Source organism: Delphinapterus leucas, chromosome 19 (genome assembly GCF_059928025.1).
Source record: "Delphinapterus leucas isolate spDelLeu-1000000601 "Yukka" chromosome 19, BTC_Dleu_Yukka2, whole genome shotgun sequence".
NCBI lineage: Eukaryota > Metazoa > Chordata > Mammalia > Artiodactyla > Monodontidae > Delphinapterus > Delphinapterus leucas.
In genome coordinates, this window is record NC_143147.1 from 42,260,687 (window position 1) to 42,287,755 (window position 27,069).

At 54.7% G+C, this 27,069-nt stretch overlaps 1 protein-coding gene across 1 annotated transcript; it reads right to left on the reverse strand.

Annotated features, from left to right (window-relative positions):
- Nucleotides 1-1,797: 1,797 nt before the first annotated feature.
- TBX4 (T-box transcription factor 4) lies at nucleotides 1,798-27,069 on the reverse strand. The gene is made up of 8 exons (XM_022552661.2): nucleotides 26,782-27,069; nucleotides 25,911-26,005; nucleotides 17,697-17,816; nucleotides 16,309-16,456; nucleotides 5,746-5,898; nucleotides 4,728-4,816; nucleotides 4,360-4,595; nucleotides 1,798-2,429 (listed from the first exon to the last, which is right to left on the reverse strand). The coding sequence occupies exons 1-8, from the start codon at nucleotides 26,974-26,976 to the stop codon at nucleotides 1,798-1,800; spliced, it is 1,668 nt and encodes a 555-aa protein (XP_022408369.1). The 5' UTR covers nucleotides 26,977-27,069.

A 27,069-nucleotide genomic window follows, 5' to 3' on the forward strand; every position in this document is an offset into this window, starting at 1 on the left:
AAATCCCACCAAGAACTCCCCACCTGGGAGCCCATCTCCCCCAAACCACCAGGTTGCATGTCCACTACTAAAAGCTGACAGATTCTTGAGTACTGTCTGCCCTGCCCGTCTGGGGTCTTTGTGGGCCCTGGAATCCAGGTCCATCGTCTGGGGAGTAGCATGAGATCAAAGGTACAGTTGCTCCGTTGGTCCTAAATGACTTCACTCTGAGCTCAGAGGCTCCATGGAACAAATGCGCAGAGGCACTAAGGGCTCCACCTGGCCCTTGAGAAAATATATGAGCAAAGGGAAAGCAGAGACCATTGCTGAGCCAGGAAATGACAAGTCAGGAGTAAAGAGCATCCACACACTTCACAGTTGTAAAATGGCTTTATGTTCTGATATGTAAAATAAAATGTCCATGCTATATAACAAAACACTTGAAGTTCCATATCCCGTTAGCTAATGTGTCTTCTAATAAAGTGTAATCTGTAGTGTGTGTGTGTTTATATATAATTATTTGTATGTTTTATCTAAACCATTCTTTGTTTTTAACATCAAATGTGTAATAAAGATTTAAATAGATGTCTTTCCAAACACCCTCTCCAACGTTCATTTTATTAAGTTTATTCATTTGTAAAAAAGCAAAGCTGAATTGGACATGTGGCCTGCATTTGTGAGATATATATATTTATATATTTTATTTTATTTATTTATTTATATAATATATAAATAGCTATTCAGCATGCAAAGAGTTTAGTGATTTCCCAAATTTGATTACAGAGTTCACACCAGCCACAGGGACGGTCTGGTGACTTTCAATGCTAAAGAGCTGAGCTGAGGACGAGATCCACCTCCCTGGAGAAGAATTATCCTTGCTCCTCTGAGCTCACTGGCTGAATTCACTGGAAGAAATGAATGTCTTCTGAATTCTCATTTTTATTTCTGTTGGGCTTTCTTGCTCCAGAGGCGAGGATTTTCTGGGAGCAGAACGGGCTCTAGAGCTGCTGGGCAGCAGCTCCAGTGTGGTCTCCTGGGGACACTGCCAGGTCAAGTGTGCTTCCTACTGGCCAGTCGTAGGACGCAGATGGGGCCTGAGAGGTGAGTCTTGTGCACCAGAGAGGGTGAGGGGCTGTATACTGGGGACGGAGGGGGAAGGGCTTTGTACGTTATAAGAAAACCTGAATGATGCCAGAGATGCTACTGGTTGTGTTTTCCCTCTTGAAGGAAAAAGCAATGTTTTAATACCCATCAGGTGGCACTTAGCCCATGACTCTCTAAAAATTGTCCCTCAGACCTCAGAGCTCCGGGGATCAATTTCCGGGCCACTAACTGAGCAGTCAGCGCTCCTCTCCCAGAAGGGCTTCGTGGCTTAGCTGAGCCCACCTGTCACGTGGTCTCACAGAATCTCCGGAAGCCAAAGGAATGGGCCTCCTGCTCCCAAAACAAGATTCTCAGCTCCCTTGCAAGGCCAGGGCTCTTAAGATGTGCAGAGACCCCTCCCACCCCGACTTCCCCTGCGGGAGAGACCTCACCACCTGAACTCTCCACTCCCATCCCACCCATGGGCATGTCAAGAGATATCAGATAACAGTGGATCCAGGTCCTGCAGCCAAAATCACTTCCGAGATAGTGTGTTTTTTCCTTTGTCATGGCCTCAGTCTTATGTCAGAAGATAGATGCCCTCCAAAGAAACGCTCACGCGCACTCACACCCCACCCTTTATGATACCTTCCTGTGTTTCTTGGTAGTGCACGCCACCCTCAGAGGTTAATGCTGGGTCAACCCGGTACTGGGGCTGTGGGCGGGCCCTGAGAGTCATCCGTCAGTCCAGTTCTCGACAGTCCCCATTCCTGAATGATACTGTAAGGAGGCTTCCCGGGATAAGGAGAAGCTCTGCGAGTAGAGAAACTCGTTGGCAGCATTCAGGTGCGGCGAGGGCGGCTTCCGCTCGCACGCGGTGCCGGTGCCAGGGAAGCCGCGCTCCCTCGGGAAGGAGGCGCCGGGCCCCCGCTCTCGCTCTCGGACCTGAGACTGTGAGAGCTGATTGTAGACGCTGAAGTGGGCACTTCCGGGTGGCTGGGAGCTCGGAGCCGAGATGGCGGGCAGCCGGGGCATCATAGTGGTGGCGGTGAAGTGCGTGGGGAAGGACTGGTAAGGCACAGTCTCCACGGTCTGAACGCTGTAGCTCGTGTACGGCGACACTGACGTCCACATGTTACAGCTCAGTGGGGGCGGGGGCAAGTCGTCCACCCCGGACACACCGGCGATCTCGGTCCCTGAACCTGAGTACATGCAGGCTTCTCGTGGGGTCACCTCACTGCAGTAGGAGGGGCTCAGCATCTGTTGGTCGTAGGGAGGGGGAGACCGGAAATAATGATCCTCCCCCACTGCAGTGGGAGCTTCCAGATAAGATCTTTTGCAGGGTAAGTCCAGGTGGCGGGCGCTGTCTGCCGGAAGACAAAGAAACCTCAGGAAGAGCCATTTCCGCCAGCCCAGGGCCCCGAATACCCCCGCTGGACGCTAGGACAGCCCATCCTTGTCATTCAGGGCCCCCACTGCCCCACGCTACCACGGCACTCCCAGAACCATTTTAATCAGCTACAGCTTTTCAAAGGCGGCCGCAGCCAAGAAGTGGTCCGATCATGGACCATGCTCAAAGGCCACGGGGCACACTGCATCACTGGACACTAAGTGATGTGTTTAGCCAGGCAGTGTATAGCTTTGATCCTTTGCCACCCTGACTCTTGGGGATGGTAAGAGGCCTCAATGTGCACTGGCGCTCTTAGGCTAGGCCCACCCTGGCCAAGGAAAGTGCAAGCCACTGCCAGCCCAAACCGGGCCCGGAGGCTACATCTGCCTGAATTAGCCAGAAAAGTAAAGCCTCGATGCTTCGGCCTCAATCCTCCACTCCCAGGAAGGCTTTAGCAAGACAAAGCTACTCACAGGCACGCTCCTATTGCTTTTAGAGGAGGAAGTAAACCCTACATGTGTTCAAAGAAGTCCCATCAGATTGTAATTACACAGATTCCAACATAACAGCGTTTACACAATTAAGAAATGGAGCTGTTAATAAGTAAAAGGTGACTAGTACTTTTAAGGCTAAGCTAATACTGTGTCTCAGGAAACGTGACATTAACTGCTCCAAACCACGGATGTGTGTCTTTCAACATCCTTGAGCATGAGGGCTTGAGTCTCTGGACGAGCACGGGCTCCCCTGGGATACAGGGATGACCCAGGCCTGAGGACTTGGGCGACAGCCCACTCAACGAATTCAAGAACACTTGTCGGGTCGCTTGTCTTGGTCTCCCTCCTTCTGTTTTCTCTAGGGATTCTCAGCAGGAAAGAGGCCACAGACAGTAGGTAAATAAATGTGTTTGGCTGTGTTCCAATAAGACTTTATTTATGGATACCAAACTTTGAATTTCATATAATGTTCATGTATCATGAAAGAGTCTTGACTTTTTTCAACTATTTAAAATGTAAAAACCATTTTGTATGACTCACAGGCTGAACGAAAACAGACAGCAGGCCAGATTTGGTCCAGAGGCCGCAGTTTGCCAGCCCCTGCTCTAGGTCACTCGTTCTACTAGACCTGGTGTGGTGGGTACTCAGGGGCCTGCCTGGCTGGTCCCTAGGAGCTGGGCTGAGAGAACATTCTGGATTGCAAGCAAAAGTCCCCAAACTCATTCCCAAGACAATTCAGTGGCCCTGTGAGGACTTCTGGTGTAATAACACTGATCATTCATATTTTATAGAGGGAAAAATCGAGACCTGGCACCAGAGCACATCTGGTTCTCGGCTCAGGGCTCCTCTTCCTCACAAAGAAGCCAGCACGGACAAGTCTGTTGCCTGTCTTCCTGGTCCCCGGTCTGCATCCACAACAGCTCCCTGCCACTTTCAAGAAGCCTTTGCAGATCTGGTGTGATGCGGTGGGGAGCCTGTGCTGGGGACTCCCTGTGTTAGGATGGAGGTCGCCTCCCTAAGTGGAAACCTCGGGATTGTGACGCTTCCACCTCCTCCCACACCTAGAGACAGAGCCTGGCTGACTCGTGTCCTCTGCCCACCCCGCTGAAAGCAGCACCTGGGGCCAGGGAGGGGTACCGGTGTCTGGGGACACCAAGGCCGCAAGCTGCCTGTGAGGGTTCGGAGGGCTGCGTGGAAAGCAAGAAGCGTATCCCTGTACTGAGCCTGGCCACGGTCCCCAACGCTTCAGGCTCGCTCTCCCAGGCCACACAATAACCAGGTGTGTGTGTGTGTGTGTGTGTGTGTGTGTGTGTGTGTGTGCACCCATGCATGATCACATGTGCAGTGGGGAGTGTCTGTGGGGAGAGTGTCACCCCCCGACCCTCCAGGGCTTCTAGACCAGGAGAGAGGTACCTCGTCTTTTCAGGCAGTGATAGAAGAGGCTGGAGTCCCTCTGGGCTGGGAAGGTGTTGAGGGGAAGGTCCTGGGGCTCAGCCGCAGCGAACTGCATGTGAGCCCCGTTCTCGTACTGGTAGTGCTGGAGCGCCTGGTGAGCCCCATGCAGGGGGCTGACGTCAGGCTTGGATGCCAGCTGGGTGGAGACGAGCCTCTGCCTCATGATGCTTTTGGAGATCACGGGATATTCTTTGCTGGAGGAGAGGGGAGGACAGTCAGCGGGACACGGGAAGGGAGTGGAGATACCTTGAGGGTTACGGAGTCCCTGTGCTTGAACCCGGGCCACCCGGTCCACCCGCCCCACCCCCAGGCCGGAGCAGCCCCACCTCTGCAGCCGGGCCACGCGCAGGTCACTGTCGTCACTGCCCCGGAACCCCTTGGCAAAAGGGTTGTTCTCAATTTTCAGCTGTGTGATCTGTCAGGACAGGATACACGGTAGAGTCACTGCGGGGAGAGGACTGGGCTGGCCTCTGGCCCTCCTCCCCGACCCCAGGCACATTCGGAACCCCCGGCAGTGTCTGGGGAAGTTGCGTCTTGCTGAGGCCTCCTTGGCCTTGCCCTTCACGTGGCCGGCTCCTATCCCTTCCACTTGCAGCAGAACCTCTGGTTCTGTCTCCCGCTCTCCCGCCCGCTGTGCTACCTCAATTCAGCCCCTCATCATCCTCTCCCGGCGGCCTGTAGCAGCTTCGCCTGCACATCATCCCCCTCCAGTGCAAATGCCACATCAGGTTCTGCGTGACTCTTCTAAATGCAAACCTGACTCTGTCACTTTTCTGCCTAAGATCCTTCCCCTGATCTGGCCAGTCCCACTGTGCAGATGTGAAAGCCTTCTGAGAAGGATGGCGTGGGCAAAGGCGGGGGCAGGGGAGAGTGGCCCGGGAGGGGATCGGGAGGCAGTTTGGGGTGGTCGGCCTGGGGTGGAAGGTGGGCCAGGACATGCCAGGACCCTGTGACCGCTGCCTGGGAAGGGCCTCCAGATGGCTCAGTCACCTGCTCCCACACAGCTGGCTGTGCCCCAGGGCTCCTCTCCCTGTTCCATCCCCTTCTCTCTGCAGGTGCAGAATCCCACCCGGGAGAAGAAGACTGTAGAACGAAAGGGCCCAGCACTGAGCCACAGGGCAAGCTCCACGCTCCCGGTCTTTACAGTTGCCAACTCTGTCCATCCCCAGCACAGAGACCACAGTTACTTTGTGCTGGGGGTTCAGGAATCTGGTCTCCTTTCCTGCACATCACTCCATTTCTCACTGCTCTGCAGGGCTTAGCAGGTTCCTGAGGCGCCTGCCCTGCCTGCCTCAGCCCTGCTGCATCGGGGCTTCACTTCCTGCCTCTGTGGTGGTGCTGTACCTTGTGATTCTGGTAGGAGGTCACAGAGATGAAGGAAGTTTCTGGGAACACGTGGGTGCAGAAAGCTGTGTTTTTGGAGCCAAAAGCATTGTTCTCGTCAGCCTTCACGATGTGTAGCCGCGGCTGGTACTTGTGCATGGAGTTGAGGATGATCTGGAAGAGAAGGGTCTCTTCTGAGCTCCGGGTCCCCACCCTCTTGTCTTCGGTCTCATTCAGCTGGCCTGGGGCTGGCTTTCCTTGTCCTAAACACCCGGGTTCCAGGGCCTGACCACAGGGGCTGAGCCCAGAAAGGTCCAAACCTCCCTTGAAGGTTGAAGAACCAGGCCCCTGGCCCCACTTGGACTCTCTGCTCCAGCACCAACTCCTGGTCCCAGGACCTCCCAGATGCTACAGACCCTTCAGTGTGGAAATGGGGACATAACCATTTAAAAGCCCCCAATGAACTCAGCACAGTGCAGTTGGTGGAATTCTGAGTTGTAGGCGAAAGTCCAGGTGCCACTGACTCACTGTGTGACCTCAGGCAAGTCCCTCGACTTCTCTGAGCCTCAGGTTGCAGCCCGGCAGGCTGACTCTTCCCCGGGCCTCCCCCTGTCCTATCCAGCTCTTCTTCCCCTGCTCACCCCTCCCCACTTATTAGGGACCTGCCTTTCTGGAGAGTTGTCAGCGGTGGGCGCTCAGCCCCTCCTCTCACATTTGTCAGCAACAAAAGCAGCTTCACAGCCCAGGGTTTGCAAGATGGGGGAGGGGGGATGCTGAGGAAAATGGTGCCCTCCGACCTGTTCCCTCGGGGCACTCCTTTCTTCATTCACAGAGGCCTGCTGAGGGGACACTGGGGACACCCAGAGGCACTGTGCCTTCAGACTTGTCCCAGGCAGCTCTCAGCCAGGAGGGGAGTGCCATCAGGGACTAGAGTTCAAGGTACCAAGGTAGGAGGAAGCCCAGAGGCCCCAGGCACCCCCAGCCCTTGAGGATGCCTGGGGCAAAAGGCGAAGAGCCCAGGAGACTTGGCCCAGAGCCCTGGGAGAAACACACGGTAGTTGTGGCCCCAAACCCACTCCATTTGGCTGTGCCCCACGGTAGCGCAGCATCACGTGCCATTAAAATGTATTTTTTATCGTTGACATTTACCAGACGCCCTTCCCACTGGAGGTAGGACCAGGCGTTTGGGGCATTTTATCAGCACCGCTACTTTTGTTAACCCTTTGGCTCCTGTCCTGGCTGGGTGAGGCTGGTCCCCTCTGAGCTCCTTTCTCTCCGCAGGGAGTGCCCCTCCCTTGGGCTGTCTCTGCTGACTCCTACCCTTCCAGGTTCCCAGGGGCCACGCCTGGGGCTGAGGCTTGGTGAAACATTTAACCCCTGAGTGACCAGAGTGCCAAGCAAGGGGCCCAAGCCAGGCCCTTCCGTGGCAAGTCTGGGCTGAAGCCTTCGCCTGGCGAGGTTCTGCTCTCCTCACACCCTGGGGACAGAGGCAGCCCAGGGAGAGGCTCAGCCAAGGGCGTGGGTAGCCCAGGAGCTGGGCTGTAGGCTCTGACGTTCCCTGGGCTCCTCGGTTTGGCTGGGCAGCTCTGTCCAGCAGAAACTAGCTCTTCTGCACAGGCCACTCCTCACTCAGACCTCAGTGACAAACCTCTGGACCCTCTTGGGGCAAGTACAGAGCTCCCCAAATCCCAAATCCCATCCTGCAGCTGGGGACCCACTGCCCAGCTGGGAGCCTACCAAGCAAACCTCAGGGCACAAGTCCTGCCCGGGGAGGCCTCAACGGACTTCGTATTCCAGGAGCCTGGGAAGGGGCCCCTCGGGAGAGGGGCTGGGGGTTGGGAAACACCTCCCAGACCCTTTAGGTTACTCTGTCACCCTGCACTGTACCCACGCTGCAGGAGCCCACAAAGGACCCCAGTGCCCAGAAGACCCAGCACCTGACTACCCGGGAGGTAGCCTAGATGCCAGATTCCCACCTCTGCACCTTTGCGCAGGCAGTTCCCTCTGCTGCCTTGATCTCCCTTTCCCATTCTCCCTCACCTTCTAGGCCTATCGTCTCAAGGCCCAACTCTTCCAGGAAGCCTTCCCACACTACTAAAGCCTGCTCTGAACTCCCAGTTCATGAAACTTCCTTTCCATGCATTGTCTACTTGGCTGTTGTGCTGCTTCCTAGCGGCTTCCCATTTCTTCTTGGCCCTTCAATTAAATTATAACTCCTCAAGAGAAAGGGCCATATCTTTTATACCTTTTGTACCTCCAGGCTCCTTTACTTCAAAACAGGAACAAGTAAGTGCGAGACCAGGATATGGGAGGAGAAAGACCTGGGCCATGACCACGAACTCTCTGTCCCCTCCTCCCTTGTCTTTCTTTGCTCACTAGAGACAGGATAACCTCTAAGGCACTTTTCAGGTCAAAAATAGTGATCAAACATGTGCACAGACAATCCTTCCATGATCACTCACACGCTCCAGCCCCCTGACATGCAGGGCTAACCCTGCATCAGTCCAGCTCTCCTGGCAGGGGGTGGGGGGCGCCCAAGGGGAGAACACAGACAACGGGAGGACAGAACCCAAAGGAGAGGTTGCAGTCACCATGCAGTAAGGCTGTGCCGTCCCTTAAGGACACCTTGGGACAAACAGCAGCACCCACCCTGTTCCTCTGCCAGCTGGGCAGTCACAGGCTGTGACAGTCCAGCCAGAGCCCTGGGCATCATCAGTCCCCTCCCCCTCACTGTCACCCACCTCCAGGTCCAATCAGTGACCAAGGCCTGTGACTCCACCTGTAAAACAAAGGCTCCTCCATTCCCCCTGCGCAGCCCTGGCTCAGGCCCCGCCGCCTCTCACTGGGCTCTGTGGCAGCCCCCTCCCTGCCTCCAACTACTTCCTCTCCATTTCACCTGCTACACATCAGATCAGGTCACTCCCTTGCTTAGAACCTTCTGGCTCATCCAGGAAGACTGTACATTGCTTGAGAGCAGGGCCCTTTGTATTTCTTCCTCTTGCCTCCCTTGTCCGCTGGTCGCCAAACTCCTGCCAGTATTTAGGGCTCCGTAAATATCTTAAGTTCATGATGCCACCTTTGACACCTGTGATGGCTCCCTCTTGCCCCCTGGGATAAAGGCCGAATCCTTAGCCTATCAGACAAGGCCCTGGATGACAAGGGTGGAGAGATTGCCAAACACACCTTCTAGGAGAGGGAACCAGACAGGCTGGCAGGGAAATCTGGGAAGAGAGTAACTGCCAGACTTGCAAGGGCAGGTAGGGGCCACTGGGGAGTCCAGTCCCAGCCACAGAGAAGCCAAGCGAGGCCCGGAAGCGTCTATGGATCTCTGCCCACCAGCTGCAAGTCCTGAGCAAGCTCTCCCCCTCCAGTCATCGGGGTCCCCCATCTGTAAAGTGAGGCCTTCGACTAAGTGGTCCCAGACACCCCTCCCGCCTCTGACAGTCTGGAACTTGGACAGGTGTGTGGAAGAAAGTCCCACCCATTGAACCAATGCAGACACAAAGTACAGCGTCGGTCCCGACGGCCTGGGAGAATGGGAAGCTACCTCAGTGACTCGCGCCTGGCTTTACTCGGAAGTTCCTCAGGCGCCGCGTTAAACTGTTTAGCCAGAATCTCACATCCATATTTCTAGCAGAGGATGTTGGGTCAGATAGGCCAGCCACGCCAGAAAAACCCCACTACATGGCTGGTCCCGTCGTCATCACTGTTCTACAGAAATGGGATTCATTATGTTCTGGCTACAAGTCAGAGGCCTGTTCTATTTTCACAATTGTGATAGCGCCAAACATCCATCTCCTCAAGAGATCGCCATAGCGTGCTTGGCTAATGAGGCCCAGATTTATCTGTGTTGGAATCCCAGCACATCAGGGCATGGAGGGACAGACCGTCGAGATCATTCTAGTTCACCTCCTAATCGTAAAGACGGGGAGCAGGAGGCGGGTAGTGGGAACGTGACTTGCCCAAGGACACACAGCTGGCTGGAGATTGAATCCGGGAAGATTCCAGATGGCCCTTGAGACAGCACACACTGCTCTCAACAACAAGCTTGGTAATTAAGGATAAGGTTTCAACCAAACACCTCGGGGGATGAGGATGCACCAGGCCCTGTCGCCCATGGTAGGGCACAGCGTATCTGGATGCTAGCCACACGACAAGTGGGGCTAATGTCCGTTTGTCAAATATTAAAACCAAATTTTCTCCTGCATCACATTTTTACTTTCTAAGACGACCTTCTCCATCATCCTTCTTACCCCCTCCAGCCCTGTAAAGAGGTTTAGGGAAGAGATAGGATCTGCAATTTAGAGAAAAAAGAAAAAAACGCAACAAAACTAAGACCGGAGAGACCCAAAGATTGGCCCGAAGAATATCTAGACTAGAACTGAGTCGGACAACCCATCAGCCGATTCAAGAGGCCTGGGCCAGACAGGCCTGAGGCCTCACGCCCAGGGCAGCAGCCTTCCCACCTTCTCTCCCAGTCGCAGCAATGACAGCCAGCGTTGACTGAACACAGCCTCTGTGCCAGGGCCTGCGATGAGTATTCTACACACATCACACAACTGACCTTTACAACATCCCTGTAAAGGAGGTATCCTTATTAGCCCCATTTTAACAGGCAAGGAACTGAGGCTCAAGCGGGCGAAGGCATCTGCCCCACCTCAGACAGCGATGGGAAGCAGAGCCGGCATCACTGCTCTCTGAGCCTTCGCTCGTACCTGCACCTGCACCCATGTGGCTGGGGGGGTGAAGCCCAGTCTGGAGCCGGACGGGTGGTCTATGTCCCAGAGCGCCCGGCAAGGCGTGGCGCATTGTCAGGGCTCAGCAAACGTGGGAGGAAAAGAGGGAGACCAATGGTTCTGGGTCCCTGCTGGCTGGCATATGCTTTGGGGGGACATCAGCCTCCAGCGGAGGAAGTGCCTTCTCTGTCTAAATAATCCCCCCGTCAGCAGGCTCACTCACTCACTGCTCACCACCACTCGCACTGCCAGGCACCAGGACACAGTGGTGATGGAAAACCTCACGGTTTACCGTCCAGCGGGGAAGTCACACGGCAGTCCAAAAATCAAGCAAAAATCAGTGGTGAGAAAAAGTGGTGGACCCCAAACTGCATTGACAATAGTAACAAACAAGATGAAACAGCTCGCAGCAAATGTGTAGGACCTCGGGAAGAAAACCTGAATACGCCTTTGAAGGACAAAAATCAGACTTCAACAAAGACAAAGGCATCCCTATCAATCCTCCCTAAGTAAATTTATAATTTAAAGTGATTCTAATAAAAATACAAGCAAGTTTCTTTCTCAACACTACAAGCTGATTCTAAAGCTCATATAAAAAAATAGACAAGACCAGCCAAGAAAACTCTGAAAAAAAAGAGCAATGCAGGGGGACCAAGCCTGCCAGACACTAAAACCTATTATGAAGTCTCAACAGTTAAGGCACTGGCACACGAACAGACACAGATTCAGAAGGGGATTTAGTGTACAGAAATAAGGCATCCTAAACCAGAGAGGGAAGGGGACTAGTCAGTTATTGGTGTTGGGAACCACTGGATAGCTCTCTAGAAAAAAAAAAAAAAAGTTGGATTCACACCTCATATAGAATGCCAGAATAAATTCCAAAAGGATCAATGGTTAAAGTGTAATAATAATTCTGTAAAATACTAGAAGAAAACACAAGCAAACTCCCTTATAAGTAAAGAGTGGAGAGGGGCTTTCAATTACTCAAAATCCAGAACCCACAGAGAAAAGACCAACACATTCAATCAAAAACTTCTGTGTAGGAATACCGCTATAGGCCAAACCAAAAGACAAGTGACAAACGGGGAAAACATATAAGCAATTCGACATCCCAGAGTAGGAGCGAAATCTTCCTAATTTATAAAAGCTCCTAGAATGGATAGGTGATTGAAAAAAAAAATCTAAGAGAAAAACGAGCAAAGGATAAGGACCGAAGAGGAGATACATATAAAAAAGATGCTTAGGAGCTTCCCTGGTGGCGCAGTGGTTGGGAGTCCGCCTGCCGATGCAGGGGACGCGGGTTCGTGCCCCAGTCCGGGAGGATCCCACATGCCGCGGAGCGGCTGGGCCCGTGAGCCATGGCCGCTGAGCCTGCGCGTCCGGAGCCTGTGCTCCGCAATGGGAGAGGCCACAGCAGTGAGAGGCCCACTTACCACACACACACACACACACACAAAAATGCTTAATCTCACTCATAATAAAGGAAATATAAATTGAAACTAAAACTGACATCTATATTTCACCCATCAAACTGGCAAAGATCCAAACCTTTCTCTCCCACCATGTTCGTGAGGCTACAGTGATGGTGGGAATACACATCACTGGGACTCCAGTGGAGGGCAGAATTACAAATTGCAAATCCAAGCACCCCTTGAACGGGCAATTTATCAGAAACAATACTTGCCATAGGTATAAAATGACATATGTACAAGTTTAATCAAAAGAGCAAATATAGGAAAACATCTAATTCCTTCAATAAGGACTGGCTACATAATTAATGGAACGATCACGTGATGAAATTCTATACAGCTGTAAGAAAAGGAATGAGGCAGCTCTACGTGACTGGAATGATCTCCATGATACACTAAGTTTACAAAGCAAGGTGCAAAGTGTTTACAGCATGTTACCTTTTGTGTGGAAAAGAAGGGATTTGAGACTCTGTATTCTGTCTGCATGTGCAAAAAAGAAACACTGAGAAGAAATTAGTAACAATGGTTACCTGTGGCCAGAGCTGGAAAAAACTAGGTGGATGGGGAACCAGGGGACGGAAATGTCTCATTGCAGACGTGTTTTATTTATTCATTGATTGATTTTTAAACCATGTGAATGTATTTCCTATTCAAAAACAAATTTGACAAATAAGTATAAAATTATAACTGTGGTAAGTACTTGGACAGAAAGGTGCATGGTGCTCTGAGAGCATATAATGGGGACCCTGAACTGTCTCCCTGAAGATGTGGCATTTGAGCTTGGATTCCAAGGCTCAGCAGTAACGAACTAGGCTAAGAGGCCTGTGGCTGGAGAAGGAAACACACTGAGGGGATGGTGCATATGCCACTTTGTGGCCTGGGAGCCCACACCCCCAGTCCGGGGCTAATTTTGCCTCTGGAACAGTGAGACCTACTATGCCCAAAATCAAAAGCTAATCTTCAGGCTTCCCTGGTGGCGCAGTGGTTGGGGGTCCGCCTGCCGATGCAGGGGACACGGGTTCATGCCCCGGTCCGGGAAGATCCCACATGCCGCGGAGCGGCTGGGCCTGTGAGCCATGGCCGCTGAGCCTGTGCGTCCGGAGCCTGGGCTCTGCAAGGGGAGAGGTCGCAACAGTGAGAGGCCCGCGTACCGCAAAAAAAAAAAAAAAAAAAGCTAACCTTCTACCTCGGCAATCTGGGAGTCCTGAGACACAAGAGGTGGTGAAGACGGCCATTCCCCTTCACACACACACACACACACACACACACACACACACACCCCTCACTGCAGCCATCCCCTCCCTGCCTCCAGGTCAGGAGAAAAGTAAGACCCACGTGCCAGCCACCTCCATGTCCCGCTGCAGGACCCAGGCCCCACCCCAGTGAGGCCCTCTTCAATTTCCCGAAGCAGCTTCTCTTCCCATCACGTGGTCACCTGGCACAGGACCCTGCTAGGGGTAGGAGGGGTTGGCAAGTAGGAGGGGAGGATGGCAGGCGTCCTCTGTAGCCAGTGGAGCCACAGCAGTGGAGCTGAACTGGAGCAGCCCAGCCCGGCCCCAGCCCCCTGATCCTTTCTGCCCCTTCCGCCTGCCCGTCCTCTGCCCCTAGGCTTACACCCAGAACCCAGGGGTCACACCCTGAACCCACCCCTCAAGAACAGAGGGCTTTCCTGGACTCACAGCAAAAACCCACAGGAGTTTTCTAGTCAGAAGCCAACCCTGTCTTTTCAGAGCATGTGGCCCTGTGGCCAGAGGGGTTCCTGGACTCTGGGCCCTTCTCCTGGGGGAAGTCTGTAAATGGGAGACAGCTGCTAAAATCTCTGAGATACTGTGAGACCCAAGGGGAAAGTCCACAGTCCATTTGGCTGGAGAAAGTTCCCTGAGGTCTGGAAGCTTTTAAGAAAAATTGCAAGTGTGGAGGTGAGCTGTGCAGAAGGACTTGTCTGGGGCAAGTTCTCAGTAGAAGATGGCTCTTTCCCAGGCTCCTGCACCAAGAAGGGCGACTGGGAGAGCTCACCACTCCAGGTGGCACAGACCAAGGAGCAGAAAGCCAAGGTTCAAATGGGCCACTTTGCCTTGACATGTCGAGGAAGTTAGCTCATTCTCCACAGCCCTTGCCTGCATGGTCAAAGGCTGCTCCCTCTCCAGTGATGCTCCAAATTGCTGAAGACCTGACAGCTCAAGCCCTGGGTACGGGAAGACAGGTGGAGAAGCCAAAGGAGCGCGGGACTAGGCATCAGAAGGCGGGGGTCCACACTCTGCTTCTTTACTCCCAGCTCCTGAGACAAGCACCTCATCTCCCTGAGCCCTGCCACCCCACAAAGGGTGTTGTAACCAATAGACTGCAAATGCTGGATAAATTCGGGGATGGGGAGAAGGAAGATGCTCTGCACCCAAACCCTCCAGGCAGGAAGCTGAGTTAGTATGGGGAACGTCCCTCCTGCCGAGGAGAGGAGAGCCCCAGGCAGGCACGGCGAGTGTAGCCAGGGGCACCTCCAATGTCACGAGCCCAACAAGCAGCCCCACTGGCCCAGACTCAAGACTACATGCAGGGTTATTGCAAACCTCTTATGGACTCCAGTAGAGCCACCAGACACAAGGCAGGCTGGGAAACCTACTGCTGGGCTATGAAGGCCAGGTCTCCTGATTCCTAAAAATCCCAGCTTTTCAACCACCTGACTCTCTCCCCTGCCACATTCTGCAGGGGCCCAGGGAGGTGGAGGAGTCTTCAGAGGCATCCCTGCAGCTGGGAACCATGATAGCAAGCTGTGCATCCAAAATTCTCCAGAGCTTCGATTCCCTGGGTACTTCTGGTCACTTACCCAAAGATCCAGCTTCCGCCAAGCTCTGTGTTCACCCCAGTGGTCTGTCCCCTGGGGTCTGCGTGTGTGTGCAATCATGGGCAGAGATGTGGCTTCCCACTTCCCACCATCGAGGCCCTCGCTAACCTTTTGAGGTTGATCCCACAGCCTGGCCAAGCAGAGGAGGCCAGGTAGGAGCTGACCAGGAGCAAAGTCTTGGCCAGAATGGGAGGCCCCTCTGGCCCTCGGTTAAAAGACCCTGTGCTCTGAGAGGTGGGGGCTTGGCTGACCCTTCCCATTGGATGGTGGCTTGTCTCTGCCCCCTGGGAGAGGCTGGGGCTACATGAGTACACGTCACCATGCACACCTGCAGGTCTCTGTCACACACCCAACGGCATCTGCCTGCCCTGCACGGGGAAGCCCATGCCGCTCGCAAAACAGATAAGTCAGGAGTTTATTATGTTAATGAAGCATTCTCCTAATTGCTGGTTTATAGATCACCAGTGACCCAGAAGAGAACTGAACAGACTCTGAGAAAATGAGAACTGAGAGCTGCTTGCCAGTTACACACCAATCAATCAGAAATGAAGCATCACTGGCACTTTCCATAAGGAACTATGATTCACAGAATTCTGATTTGCACACAGCTCCCCAGAAATAGAACTGAGGCACAAAAGAGGCACACGCCTGCACAGCGCCCACCCCTGCTTCCCCCACCACCATCCACATGGACAGTATGAGTGTTATGGGTGCAGCCGGGGCAACTGCATCTAGGAGCCTCGACAGCACCCGCTCCACCACACCACGCCCTGCATTTCCAGGGTAACCATGGGTAGCCTAGAGGGGCGAGGCCTGCTCCCTGGCAGATGACACCAGGTCCCTAGGCTTCTGTTTGCCACACACTTGAGCTAAAAATTTCCACATAAAAAGCTTTTGTGGGCCTGCCAGGGACAGACGGGGGAAAGAATGAGCTTCAGCAGCCTGGATGGGGCATCAGCGGCAGGATCCCTGGGGCTCCAGAACCTCTCTTGTGACAGCCAGGTCCCGGGCAAGGCCAGGAAGGCGCTGACACAGGAGCCAGAGCGAGGCCTTCCCTTCCAGGGCAGGTGGCTGCCGGGCCAGGCAGACGGTACACGCCAGAGACAGGCTTCGGAACCCATCAGTGACTCTTTCTCAAGAAGGTTTACTTGTCTTAGGCTCCAGCAAGGCCAGATTTGGGGAAACTGAAGCTGAGATTTGGTCCATCATCGTCGTTGTTGCCATTTATTTGGAGCCTCTTAGGTACAAAGTACCTCATGCGTAATCTCTCATTTAATTCTCACATGGTCATCTCCGTGCTCTAGACAAGGAAACCAAGGCGCAAAAAGGCTAAGAGACTTGCCCAAAGTTACCCAGCCAGTAAGTGCTAGGGGAAGGATGTTCTGCTGTGGGACTCAGACCCTGTGCTCCTTCCACAAACCGGCCTGGAGCTGGATCCCGAGAATGGCTTCTCCAGAGCCCAGAGCCCAGATCCCCGGACCGGCCCATCCCCAACACTGCCCCAGGACTCGCCCTCAAGGCCAGGCAGTCCCATGCTTACATGGCCGAAGGGGTCCAGGTGGTTGTTTGTCAGCTTCAGCTTCTGGAAGGAGACCAGCTGCCGCATCCAGTGGGCCCCAGTGGCAGGAGAATCCGGGTGAACGTAGAGCCTTCCGGGCATGGCCGGCTCAGCCTTCCCTGCCACCATCCTGCCAACAGAGCACGGAGAAGCCAGAGCAGTTGATTGCCCTGCAGCCTGGGGGAGCCCAGATTCTCTGTCCCCTCTGAGAGCAAATCCCCAGAGACCTGAGAGACAAATCACCGATGGTCCTATCAGACTGTCAATTTAGGGCTTTGGGGGTAAGAGGGAGGGACAGAGGAAAGAGTGCTGGGGAGGGAGAGCGTTTCTGAACCTCCTGTATTTCACTGCAATAAGAAAGAGAAAGTGAGATTACAGAGACATGTGATGATTTACTTGAAGGAATGGGGCTAATCACAAGTATGCTGTGGGGAGATTTAGGCACTTTCATGTATGTGTTATATTTACAATTTTTAAATGTTATAAGTTTGGAGGTAGCTTCTCAGAAGATGTAGACAATTTTCAAATTGCTTGCCCCCAAAACAAACATAAGAAACGAACTGGTAGCTGTCCCCTGAGCCAGAAGCTGCTCTGAGTGCTGTTCCAGCCCAGAGACAGAACAGAGACAAGCCCTTGGCAGGACCTGACCACCGAATCTGGCCTCCCGGCTCCAGGCTCTGCAGCCCTATTACTCATCCACCGCTGAGCCCACGTCCCGGACTGTGGATTCATTCATCCCTCTCTCTCCCTGGGCGCTGTCCTGGGCTCTGGGGGCAGACAGGGTACTAACGGGATGGCCTCAGGAAAAGCAGCCCAGCGTTTTTTCACCCAGTCCCAGCTTGGTTTCGTCCTTCAACCTGACTGCTCTCTCTGGATGGGGGGCACAGCATAAGAGGGAAGGCTCTGCGGCCAAAGAGCAAATGAGTGGAGGAACAGGAGAGAGATGCCACAGCCCAGGTAACTGGGCCCCAACTATGGAATACCAAAGGCCCCAAGGAAAGTGGCTTCCATCTTCTGCCCCCCTCCCTGAGCACAGCACTGCTAGAGCCTAAACCTGCCCAGTGCTGGGGCTCATCTGTCATCCCAAAGCACAGGCACCCACCCTGTTCGTCCACAGCTGTGGGGAGAGCACAGACCCTTGAAATCCACCAAAAGCCCAAACACTGCAGCTCATTTTCAGCCGCAGCCCCTGCCCCACCAGCAGCAGGTGTGCGAACATTTGATGACCCTGTAGCCTCAGCAGGCCCGGCGCCCAAGGCTGCGGATCTGGCCAATCACTGGGACTAACTGGTAAGTCCCTGGGCCAAACGTCAGATGGGGATGGGTGTGCGAGTGGGAAGGCGGGTGATGTGAGGGTCCCGGGTTCTTACCATTTGTTGTCACAGAACTTGTAGCGGTGGTCATCCGCAGGGACGATGTCGATCAGCAGGATGTACTTGGTCTTGGGGTTCATGCCTGTGACTTTTACCTTGTAGCTGGGGAACATCCTCCTGGGGGAAGCCGAGAGATGACGCAGAGGCGTGGACAGAGCACCAGGAGAGGTGGCACAGAGTGGGCGAGGGGACAGAAGGCCTTAAGAGGCACTGCCCCTTTAGCAAGAGGTCTCGGCACTGGTCAGAGCTTTGTGACCTTGGGTAAGTTGCTTCCCTCCGTGGTCAGCCTTCCCCTCTACGAGGAAAGGGCTGCACAAGCTGCTCCCTCTGAGCCCCTGCAGTTGTCAGTCTGTGGCTGTGAGCAGCTAAAGCACAGAGACTCTGGTCAGGATGTGAGAGAGGATCTCAACACCAACCAGGCTGCCTTAATTTCCCTCCTGTCTGTCATCCATACACAACGAAAGTTCTGGGGTGGGGGTGAGGGGGCATTACAGGGGCCCAGAGCAGAAGACCTGGAAGTCCCTGTCAGCTGCTTCCATGATCAATGAGATGCCTACTCTGGGTCATGTCTCTATGGAAACCCCCAGGCCTCAAACCAACTCGTAGCAGAGCAGGAGTGCTGCTCGCTCTCTGGATGCCTCCTGTGTGTTTAGCAGAGGTGTTTATCCCTGTGAATGCCTTGCCTGGGCCTGTGCGCACTAACTGGGTGTCGGGGAAAGTCAGTCTAGGAGCCCTGAGGAGTAGAGCACGGATTCTAGAACCTCCCTGCCATGGTCCACAGCCTGGCCCCATCACTGACACAGCATGCTGCCTTGGCCAGCTTGCTTGGATCTCTCTATGCCTTGGTTTCCTCATCTCTAAAATGGGACTACCAATCTCATAGGTTGCTGTGTGGATTAAATGAGTCCACTTACAGCTCTTACCACTGACCCCCACTGCACTCCTTCCTCCGCAGACCAGTGGTATGACCTACCTCTATGAAAATGGAGTCAGCAAAAAAGCAGAAAGTTTTCCAGGTCCTGCAGCCCATGATGAAACTGTCCAGGACCCTGAGGCTCAGGAAACATTCTAGAGAAGAGCTTCCTCAGACCTCAGCACACCAAGCATACAACAGCATGTACCCATACCCGTGGGGTACCCTCCCCTGGTCACCAGGTCCCTGACACCGGACTTCCTCAGAGGGGAACTTCCTCAGTCGTCCTCAGATGCTCCCACCCCCTCCTAGCTGATCTCCCCCAAAGATGTCCCCAAGAGAGAGGCAGAAGCCAAACCTAACTGAAGACACTAAGGCCACTGGGAGCCAAATCCCCCGAGCTGGTAGAAGCCCAAGCAGCTCTGGGAAAGCCATCAGGGGGTCCTCCGGCTCTCATGAAGCTGAGAGACAGCACGGGAACCCTCAGGAGAAGCTGTCCTAAACACCTCAAACAGGTGATTGGAGTCCCCCATTTTGTCGACAGGGAACCAGCTTACCTTGACAGAGCAGGGCTTCCAGAGGGATCCAGGCCCCCACAAGGTGGCAGACCCTACAGCAAGCCCAGGCCAGGACCCTGAGGTGGAGGGTGCCCCAGCCCGTGCACCCTCTCTCGCTGGAGGGCAGGCCCATGAGTGCTGCGGCGGGCCAGGGGTGCGGGAGCTGTGTGACCATGCGTGTGCACGAGCACATGTGCTTGCGTACACGGTGGAGTGCGCGCGTGTGCGCCTGGAGAGAGGAGGGCAGTTCTAGCGGCAAGTCTAGGGACTCATAAACCGTGTGGAAGAATTTGTCTCAGATGTCAATTGAAAGCGTTTTCAAATGTCCACCCAACCCCCTCCCCAGGAACCCAATGCTGCCTCCTGCTTACCAGCCCCCTGCCCAGCCGGCCCTGGGGCACAGCTGGAGCCTGCACCACCCCCTTCCTGGCCCAGCCTCTCTCCAGGTGGCCTCGGGCTGAAGGAGAGGGAGGCAGCAGTTAGCTCAGCTCCCGCCTCCCCGGGGGAAGGCCAAGAACCCCGTCCCCTGCAGGCTATCATTTTGTAACTGCCACAGAAACAGCCACAGAGTGGGGCAGCCCTGGCTGGGCTTAGGGTTGGCCTGGTACCAGTGCCCTGCACTCAGCCTGCTTCTCCTATAATCACTCCAGGTGGCGACAGCAGAGGGCAGGCACAGCTTCCCCCCGCTCCCCTCAGCCAGCGTCCACAAAGGGGGCCAGGAGAAAACTGCTCGCTGCCACTTCAACGGTCTTCATAACCTAGGCTGAGAGCGGGGTACGGGGTCCTGCCCTTGCCCTTCTACCCCCTACCGTACTTCACCTCAGCAGCTCAGGAGGCCAGGCGGACATGACTAGTGCTTTTGAGAAGGCTGGCAAGGAGCCTGTCCTCGGCCTCCCAAGGCATGGGGCTGGTGTCCCGTGATTTGGCCTCTCCTGGAAGCTGACCGTGGACCAGATTCCTGACGGATAACAGCCTCCAGGAGGTTTTAAGGAAGTTGGGGCAGGGAAGGAAGGTGTCTCCTAGCCACTGCCCTGCCTTTCCCTCTTCCTAGGGCAACTGCCCTCAGAAATCAGGAGGGACGATGAGATCTGTGGTTTGAATGGGGAGCTCAAAAGTCCTCTGTTCCAGACTGAGCTGGCCTGAGCTGGCCAGGTGAGCACCGCTGCCTTCATGGAGACAGGTATCTCCGTCTCTGTTAGCATCCAGTTTGGTGGCTCCTTCTGGGCCATGGAGAACACACCCAGTGGGGACCCTGGGCACTATCATTTCCCCACCTAGCGGGCTCCAGAGGATGAAGGTCCTGCCTGGTGTGCGGGAAAGGCTATGTGTGCAGCTGAAGCACACACTCCTCCAGCCTTGCAGGCCTCCTGCCCAAGCTGAGGGCATCTGCCCTTGGTTCCAGAGGGTCCAAGGTTGGAGCCGAGAGGCCTGGCATGGGAGTGTTCACCAGGAGGGCAGGCCTCAGGAAGCTGAACTGGGAGCTGTGGCTTCCTCTGGGCTCACCCCGCCCTGTAAAGGTCTTCTCTATTGAAACAGATGAAACCATAGAGTGAGTTGTAAATTGCTTCTGTGATTTAGGACCAAAAGAAAATGTACCTGAAAACCATCACCTATGGGGGGGGCGGAAGTGAACACCTCAGTGGGACAGGGAGGGAGGGCCAAGCAGGGAAGTAGTGACTGCGCAGCCCGTATCCCACTCAGCCGGGCCACCGGCCAGCGCTGGTGGCCGTGAAGCCCTGGCTCCCTGTCCTCAACACCCGGCAGCCACCCAGACCCCTGCTCGGCGCGCCCCTCCGCACCCCTTCCCCGTGCCCTGCGTGCCTTCTCTCTGCGGCCCTGGCGCCCTCTCCCGGCTCTGGTTCCCCGCCCGCCTCGGACTCCTGGTCCGCAGGCATCTGGGGCGCTCCCGGCCCCCGCGGAAACTGCTCCGCCAGGGAATAAACAAGCCGCCGGCCCCGCCGGCCCTGGGAGGAGATGAAAGCCGGGGGGGGGTCTCTCCTCTGATCATGAAACAGGCTCTGAAAGGGTGCGGGCGTGGGGCCTTATCTACTTCATACTCGGAAATGGTTTTAGAATGAACTGCTAAGATAAGCTTCCTTGGACGTTTCTCGGTGTTGGAGGCTTGCGGGGCGCCGGGCAAGGGTTTGGGGCATTTTGATTTTGGCAACAAACCCGTAAAGACGCACTGAGAGAGAGGCCAAGTAAGTTTCAACTGGGCTCAGAGAGCCGCGGGGCGCCCGGTCCCGGGCCAAAGCGGTGGCCAAATTCAAGGTGCTGACCTATTCACTCCCCACCAATCCATGGGGGTGGGGGGCAGGAAAGAACGAACCGAGGGGACCCACCAGATTCTCTCCAGTTAGCAGAGCCCCCCAACCCCAAATCCACCACACCCCCGGCTTCCTCAGGGGGATCCGGAACCCCAGGAGCGGCTATATGTGCCTTCCCTGAAATGTAGGTGCAAAACCAAATCGAAGGGGTGAGAAGTCTGGAGAGGGGATTCGAGGTGGGGAGAGGCGGTGACTGGGAGGGCAGACAAGAGGGATTCTGGGGGCCGGTAACGTGCTGTTTCTTTATCTGGGTGGTGCTAACACCAGTGTGTTCATTTTGTGAAAGTCTGTAGAGCTGTACAATCAAGATTTGTTCACTTTTCTGCAGAAATGTTCCACTTCAATAACATTGATATTAAAAAATTATATGTGTGTGTATATATCATAAATATGTGTACATAAACACATACAGAGGCCCGTGGAGGCCAGAGTTTGAAAGGAAAGGGATGCAGGAAAGGGTAGGGGTCCACAGAAAACCCCATCCATTTTCTATCCCTAGTGTCTTGGGGTCTTAAAGAAGAATTCTGGGTGTGTTGGAAAGAGGCCAGGGCCTAGCAACTAAGGCTAAGTTTGGGGGTGGGAGGTAGGGGTGCCGTCTATACTGAGACCAAAGCTTTTGTGGCCAAATGGTTTCTGAGAGCAATGACAGAGCTATGTAATTTATTTCCACTTTACACACACACAGAATTTTCTACTTCACTCAAAGCATTTTTAAGAAATACTTTCCCTGAGGTGGGGGGCAGGATAGAGGGTGTGTGGAATGGATGCTGTTTTGGAAGGCCAGTTGCTTCTCTCAGATTTTTTTGAAGACACTTCCTTCTGATAGACTTTTGCTTTCAGAAAATACTTTAGAAAGAGATCAAAGCACTCTCTCCCCAACCCACTTTCCCAGTGTCTTCAACCCTTACTTCTCTTATCACCCACGCCCCTGGGCTCTGACGCTCTGTATACAGAGCAAGGGCAACTGGCTTTGAAGCCCCGGATTAAGCCGGGCCAAATCCTTGCCTCAGAATAACAAACAATACAGGTTCAACAGGAGTTCTCATCAGTAGTTCATTTTTCAAACACAAATTCACTGTCACTAACACAAGCAACATTGAACTCAACAGGCTATGAAGGCTGATAGCACTGAGATTTATCTGGTGGCAAAACCATGACCTAGGAGTAGAGCAGTCAGACGGTTAGGAAATTTTCATATTGGGGAGGTTTATATTTAAATTTTGTAGAGCTCACTTTTATCTGTGTTTGGGAGAAAATGCAGTTTCTCACATGTATCAAGCTTGGCAGGGATGTGAGGAAGCAGAGAGGGCTCTGTTCTCTGCAGTTAAGGGCATAAACTCTCTGGGTGCAGGGGCCTAAGAGAGACAGAGACTGGCTAGGGAAGGCTGTGGCCCCATTATATACCGGACATCGGGGGACCCCGAGCATTCAGAAATTGATGGCTTGAACTGCGGCTGGCATGTTATTCACCAGCTCAAGTTGTTTGAGAATTCAAAATCGCTATCCAATGAAGGGGACCCTTCTTTCCTTTGGCCTTCAGCTCTTCAAGGGCTTAAGGCCGAGGCTTGTGACTAAGGACTCATACTGGCTTGAGAACATTCGGGCTCCTTTTCTCCAGCCCCCGCCCCCCCCACCCCACCCCCACCATGCCTCCACGGGCCAACCAGAGAGCAATCATGCCCCTAACCAGCCAGGGTCTCTAGGGCAGAGCAACAACTCCACCTTGCGCAGGCCCCCATAAACAAGCAATCAAGGGAATTTCTCAAAGTTAGGGGTTTGTTCTGGGGGGAGGGGCATCATTGCTCGGCTTGTGTAGACCTGGCAGCTGCCTAACCCTGCTTCTATGGGCAAGGGCCAAACGCCTTCCCTTCTCAGGGGCTGGGTTTATGTTCTCTTGGTTCTCCTCCAGCTCAAGCGGTCTAGGAATCTGTGATTCAAGGTTCAGGAGAAATGTCCAGGCCATCTGCTGAGAAATAGAAGTGTCCCAGGAAGTTGATGGTAGAGACACAAAGAAGAGGACAGGGAGAGGCATTGGACAGGACGCTGAAGGGCCACAAGCCCGAGCAAAGCACAGTGCATTCCAAGGCTGCCATGGGAAGGAGGCAGCGGGGAGGAGGGGGACACGGGGTCAGAGGGGTGAAAGTTGTCTCTGAAGCCAGTGGGCAGCTATGCAGGAGGAAAAAGGGTCTGTGAGAACCGTGCAGGCAGGGGATAAGGCTAGTGATTTTCCTAAGGACTAGACCTGGTGCAAGGATAACTTTCTGCCAGGGAAGGACTGCGATGAATCCCTAATGGGCCAACATCGTCATGGTCATTTAAAAATTATTATCATCATTCCCTGAGGCCTGCCTCTAAGCCTCTAGGGATGTGCCTCTTCTGTCACTAGGATCAGGCACAAATACCTGCTTGAAGCCCGTCACCTCTGGAAGTGTGTGTGTGTGCGCGCATGTGTGCGCTCGCGTATGTGTGTTGGGGAAGGGAGGGAGGAGGACCCATGCAGGTGCAGGAAACCCCACTGAGGAGAATCACAAATGCCTTGTTTAAAATGGCAGGGGCCACACATGCCCAAAGAACATGCTGGTTCATTTTCAAGAGACAAGGTTATTTCTGCTGCCTCAAGATGGAAGTTCTGGATCCTTCTCTTCTTTTCTTCTCTACATCCCAGCAGTAACAAGAAATAAATCCCCTCTTCACATCTATAATCCACTCAACAATTTACCAAGCACTGCTCATAAGGTCCCTGGTTTGAGTCTCAGAGTAACTGAAAAAGGAAGGATGGCAGGTAGGTCGACAGTCACCATCCTGTTTTACCTGACACCTCTGAGCCACAGGAAGCTTGGGGACTAGCCCAAGTGCACACAACTGGGAAGAGGCAGGCCTTGTGACACCTGATCCCCACTGTCCTCAACGACTGTTCCCCCACCAGGTTCCCCAGTGCATCCTGGGTTCCCCATCCCCAAAATGCAGCAAACTCCAGTCCTGACATTTCCTTGTTCCTTCCCCCGATAGAGGCCCTGGGTGGCCCTGCCACCTCCCTGACTTAGGCAAGAGGGCAGCCGAGTGCCCAGACCCCCTCCCCCAACAAAACAAAGGAAAATTTGCAAGGCCTCTCAGTAAGCAGACTGGAAGGACCCAGCAAACTGCCGGCTTTTTGTTTCCTCTGACCCATCATTCCCTAAGCAGCTCAGCAGAGCTCTCTAAAAAGTAGAACAAAACGCTGAGTAAATGCCAGACATTTCTCTAATTATGATGAACAGTATTCGCTAGCATTTATTGTGTGCTTACATGTGCCAGGAGCTGTGCTAAGGGCTTTACATGCAACTGTATAAAGAAAAACCTATTATTTTACAGATGGAGATGAGGAAAGGGCATAGACTCTAAAGTACCTGGCCTGAGGGTTGCACAGATGGAAGTAGGTGAGCGGAACGGGTAGCCTGCCCCCCCACCAGGTCTGACTCCCCATCCCCGGCCCTTGAAGCGTCACCATCTTATTCCTCAGAAAACCCAACTATGGGTCCACTGTCAGATAAAGGGACATTTTCACACCTAAACTGTACCCCGGGAACCAAAATCCAGTGTGAGTTTGTGGAGGAGGCAGAGTAGGGGGGAGAACGTTTCTGAACCTGAACCTGAACCTTCCAGCTTCTCCATCTGCAGCCATCTCCCTTCACCTGGTAACCGCTCTCCTTGCGATTCCAACCCCACCCGGGGTGCACCGCCCCAGCGAATCTCTCCATCATGCCCCGTTCTGCATCTTCCTCCTCTTTACCTCTCCTCCAGGCTCTCTCCCACAGACACCAGCACATTTTAAAGATGGTTCCACTTTATAAATCATCCCTCTCTGGCAGCCACCCGAGGGCTACTCCCCGAACAACACACACACAGGGCCCAACGGTGCCTTCCCCTTGGCCGAGGAGGGTGCTGGCAACTGGCGGAGCGGCGCCCGTGGGATGAGAGGCTTGGAGTTCGAGCTGCCCCGGGAAAAGCAATGGAAATAGGAAAACATGGTCCCATTACCCTTTCCTCAGTCTGTTGAGGGGCATCTCCGGGTCCCCAGTCAATACAATCCTGAGAAACCCAGCAGCTCCCCAAAAGGAGGAGGACAAAGCAGCCCCCCAGGGGCCAAAAGTGCTGGAGTGGGGACCTCCAGCAACGCGACCCTGTTTGCGTTTCATTTGCATATCACTGCCCCGCCCCTCCCTCCATCCCGTGCCTCTCGATTGTGATGTAGCCCCCTGCGGGCTTCCGAGGTCAGTTCTGATGCTGTGGCGGGACTTGGAGCTAAGGCCAGAATGGCGAAGGGGACTCCAGTCGCCCCCTGGGCTGAAGACCGAGAGGACTGCTGAGGGAGCCCCTGGGGCTCCCCACTGCCCCCATCCGTCATCCCCACCCCCGAAGTAAAACCAGCGCTGACCTGCCCGCCTTGGTGATGATCATCTCGGTGCCCGCCTCGTGAAACTTCTTCCAGAGCTCCTTCTCATGCAGGCCCACCTTGATGTTCTCGATAGTCTAGGGATGGGAGAGAGGGGACTTGTGTCGCCCTGCCCACGGCTCCATGCGGAGCCATCAGAAAGGGGAACACAGACCCAAGGGACCATGCAGGACACTGCCAGCCCCAGGTGCCCACGCCTCGAGATGTCGTTTCAAAAAATTATTCTGTACCATTGGTGAATTTTTAAAAATTTAATCAGTGGCTGAAATCCCCTTCTTCGGAGCTGCATCTACAGACGGGCCCGCAGAGGACACACTAACCGACCGTGCCAGGGTAGATGACACACTCTTACACAAACATAAACACTGCACGTGGCCCGACATAGCCACAGTCTTGCGGGCGGACACACCAACACAGGATGGGCACACACACCCTCGGCCAGAGGCGCGCACCCGCAAACACCTCCTGCAGATCCACACAGGCAGAGGGCGTGCACATGGTCACGGTGGTGTCCCCTCGGCCTCGGAGCTCGGTGGCGGCTCCCGCAAGCACCCGGCCAGGGGCTATTCACCCCGCCTGGTCCCAGGCTTTTGTCCCCGCCCTCTCAGGGTCGTCGGAGCTGGACTGTTTTCCTGGGCTCGCTCCGCCGCGGGCTCCCCTCCCCGGCCTGTCTCAGAGCAGCCTCAAGGGCTCGAGGTGGAGGAAGGACGAAGGGCAGAAGGCGAGCCCTGCCCAGGGGAGCGCGAACAGGCAGACAGTCCTGCCCGCAGCGGGGCGGTTGACAGACACTGGCGGCCCTGCAGACAAACCGACGCCCGACCTCCACCCGACGGCCTGCCCGGCCCGGCCCTACCTGCTCGGCGGCGGCAGCGGTGGCGATGTCGGCGCCGGGGCCCGGGGGGCTGCCAAGCGCGGCTCCGCTGAGGCCCGGCGCGGCCAGCGCGGGCTCGGGGGCGTTGGCGGCGTTGGCGGCGCTGGCCTCGCCGAGCACCGAGCCCGGGGCCCGGAAGGCCTCCTCGCTCTCCGACAGGCCCTTATCCTGCAGCATCTCCTGTGGGCACAGCACACGCGAGTCATATGCCCATGTCCACACGCGCCTGAGACCCGGCAGCCCTGGAGCTGAGCCGCGGGTGGCGGTGGA

Coding starts and splice junctions, on each gene's coding strand:
- TBX4 (XM_022552661.2), bottom strand. CDS start 26,976: ATGCTGCAGGATAAGGGCCTGTCGGAGAGCGAGGAGGCCTTCCGGGCC. Junction 16,457..17,696: donor AAGTTCTGTGACAACAAATG/GTAAGAACCCGG, acceptor CTCTGTTGGCAG/GATGGTGGCAGGGAAGGCTG. Junction 5,899..16,308: donor ACCTGGACCCCTTCGGCCAT/GTAAGCATGGGA, acceptor CTTCTCTTCCAG/ATCATCCTCAACTCCATGCA.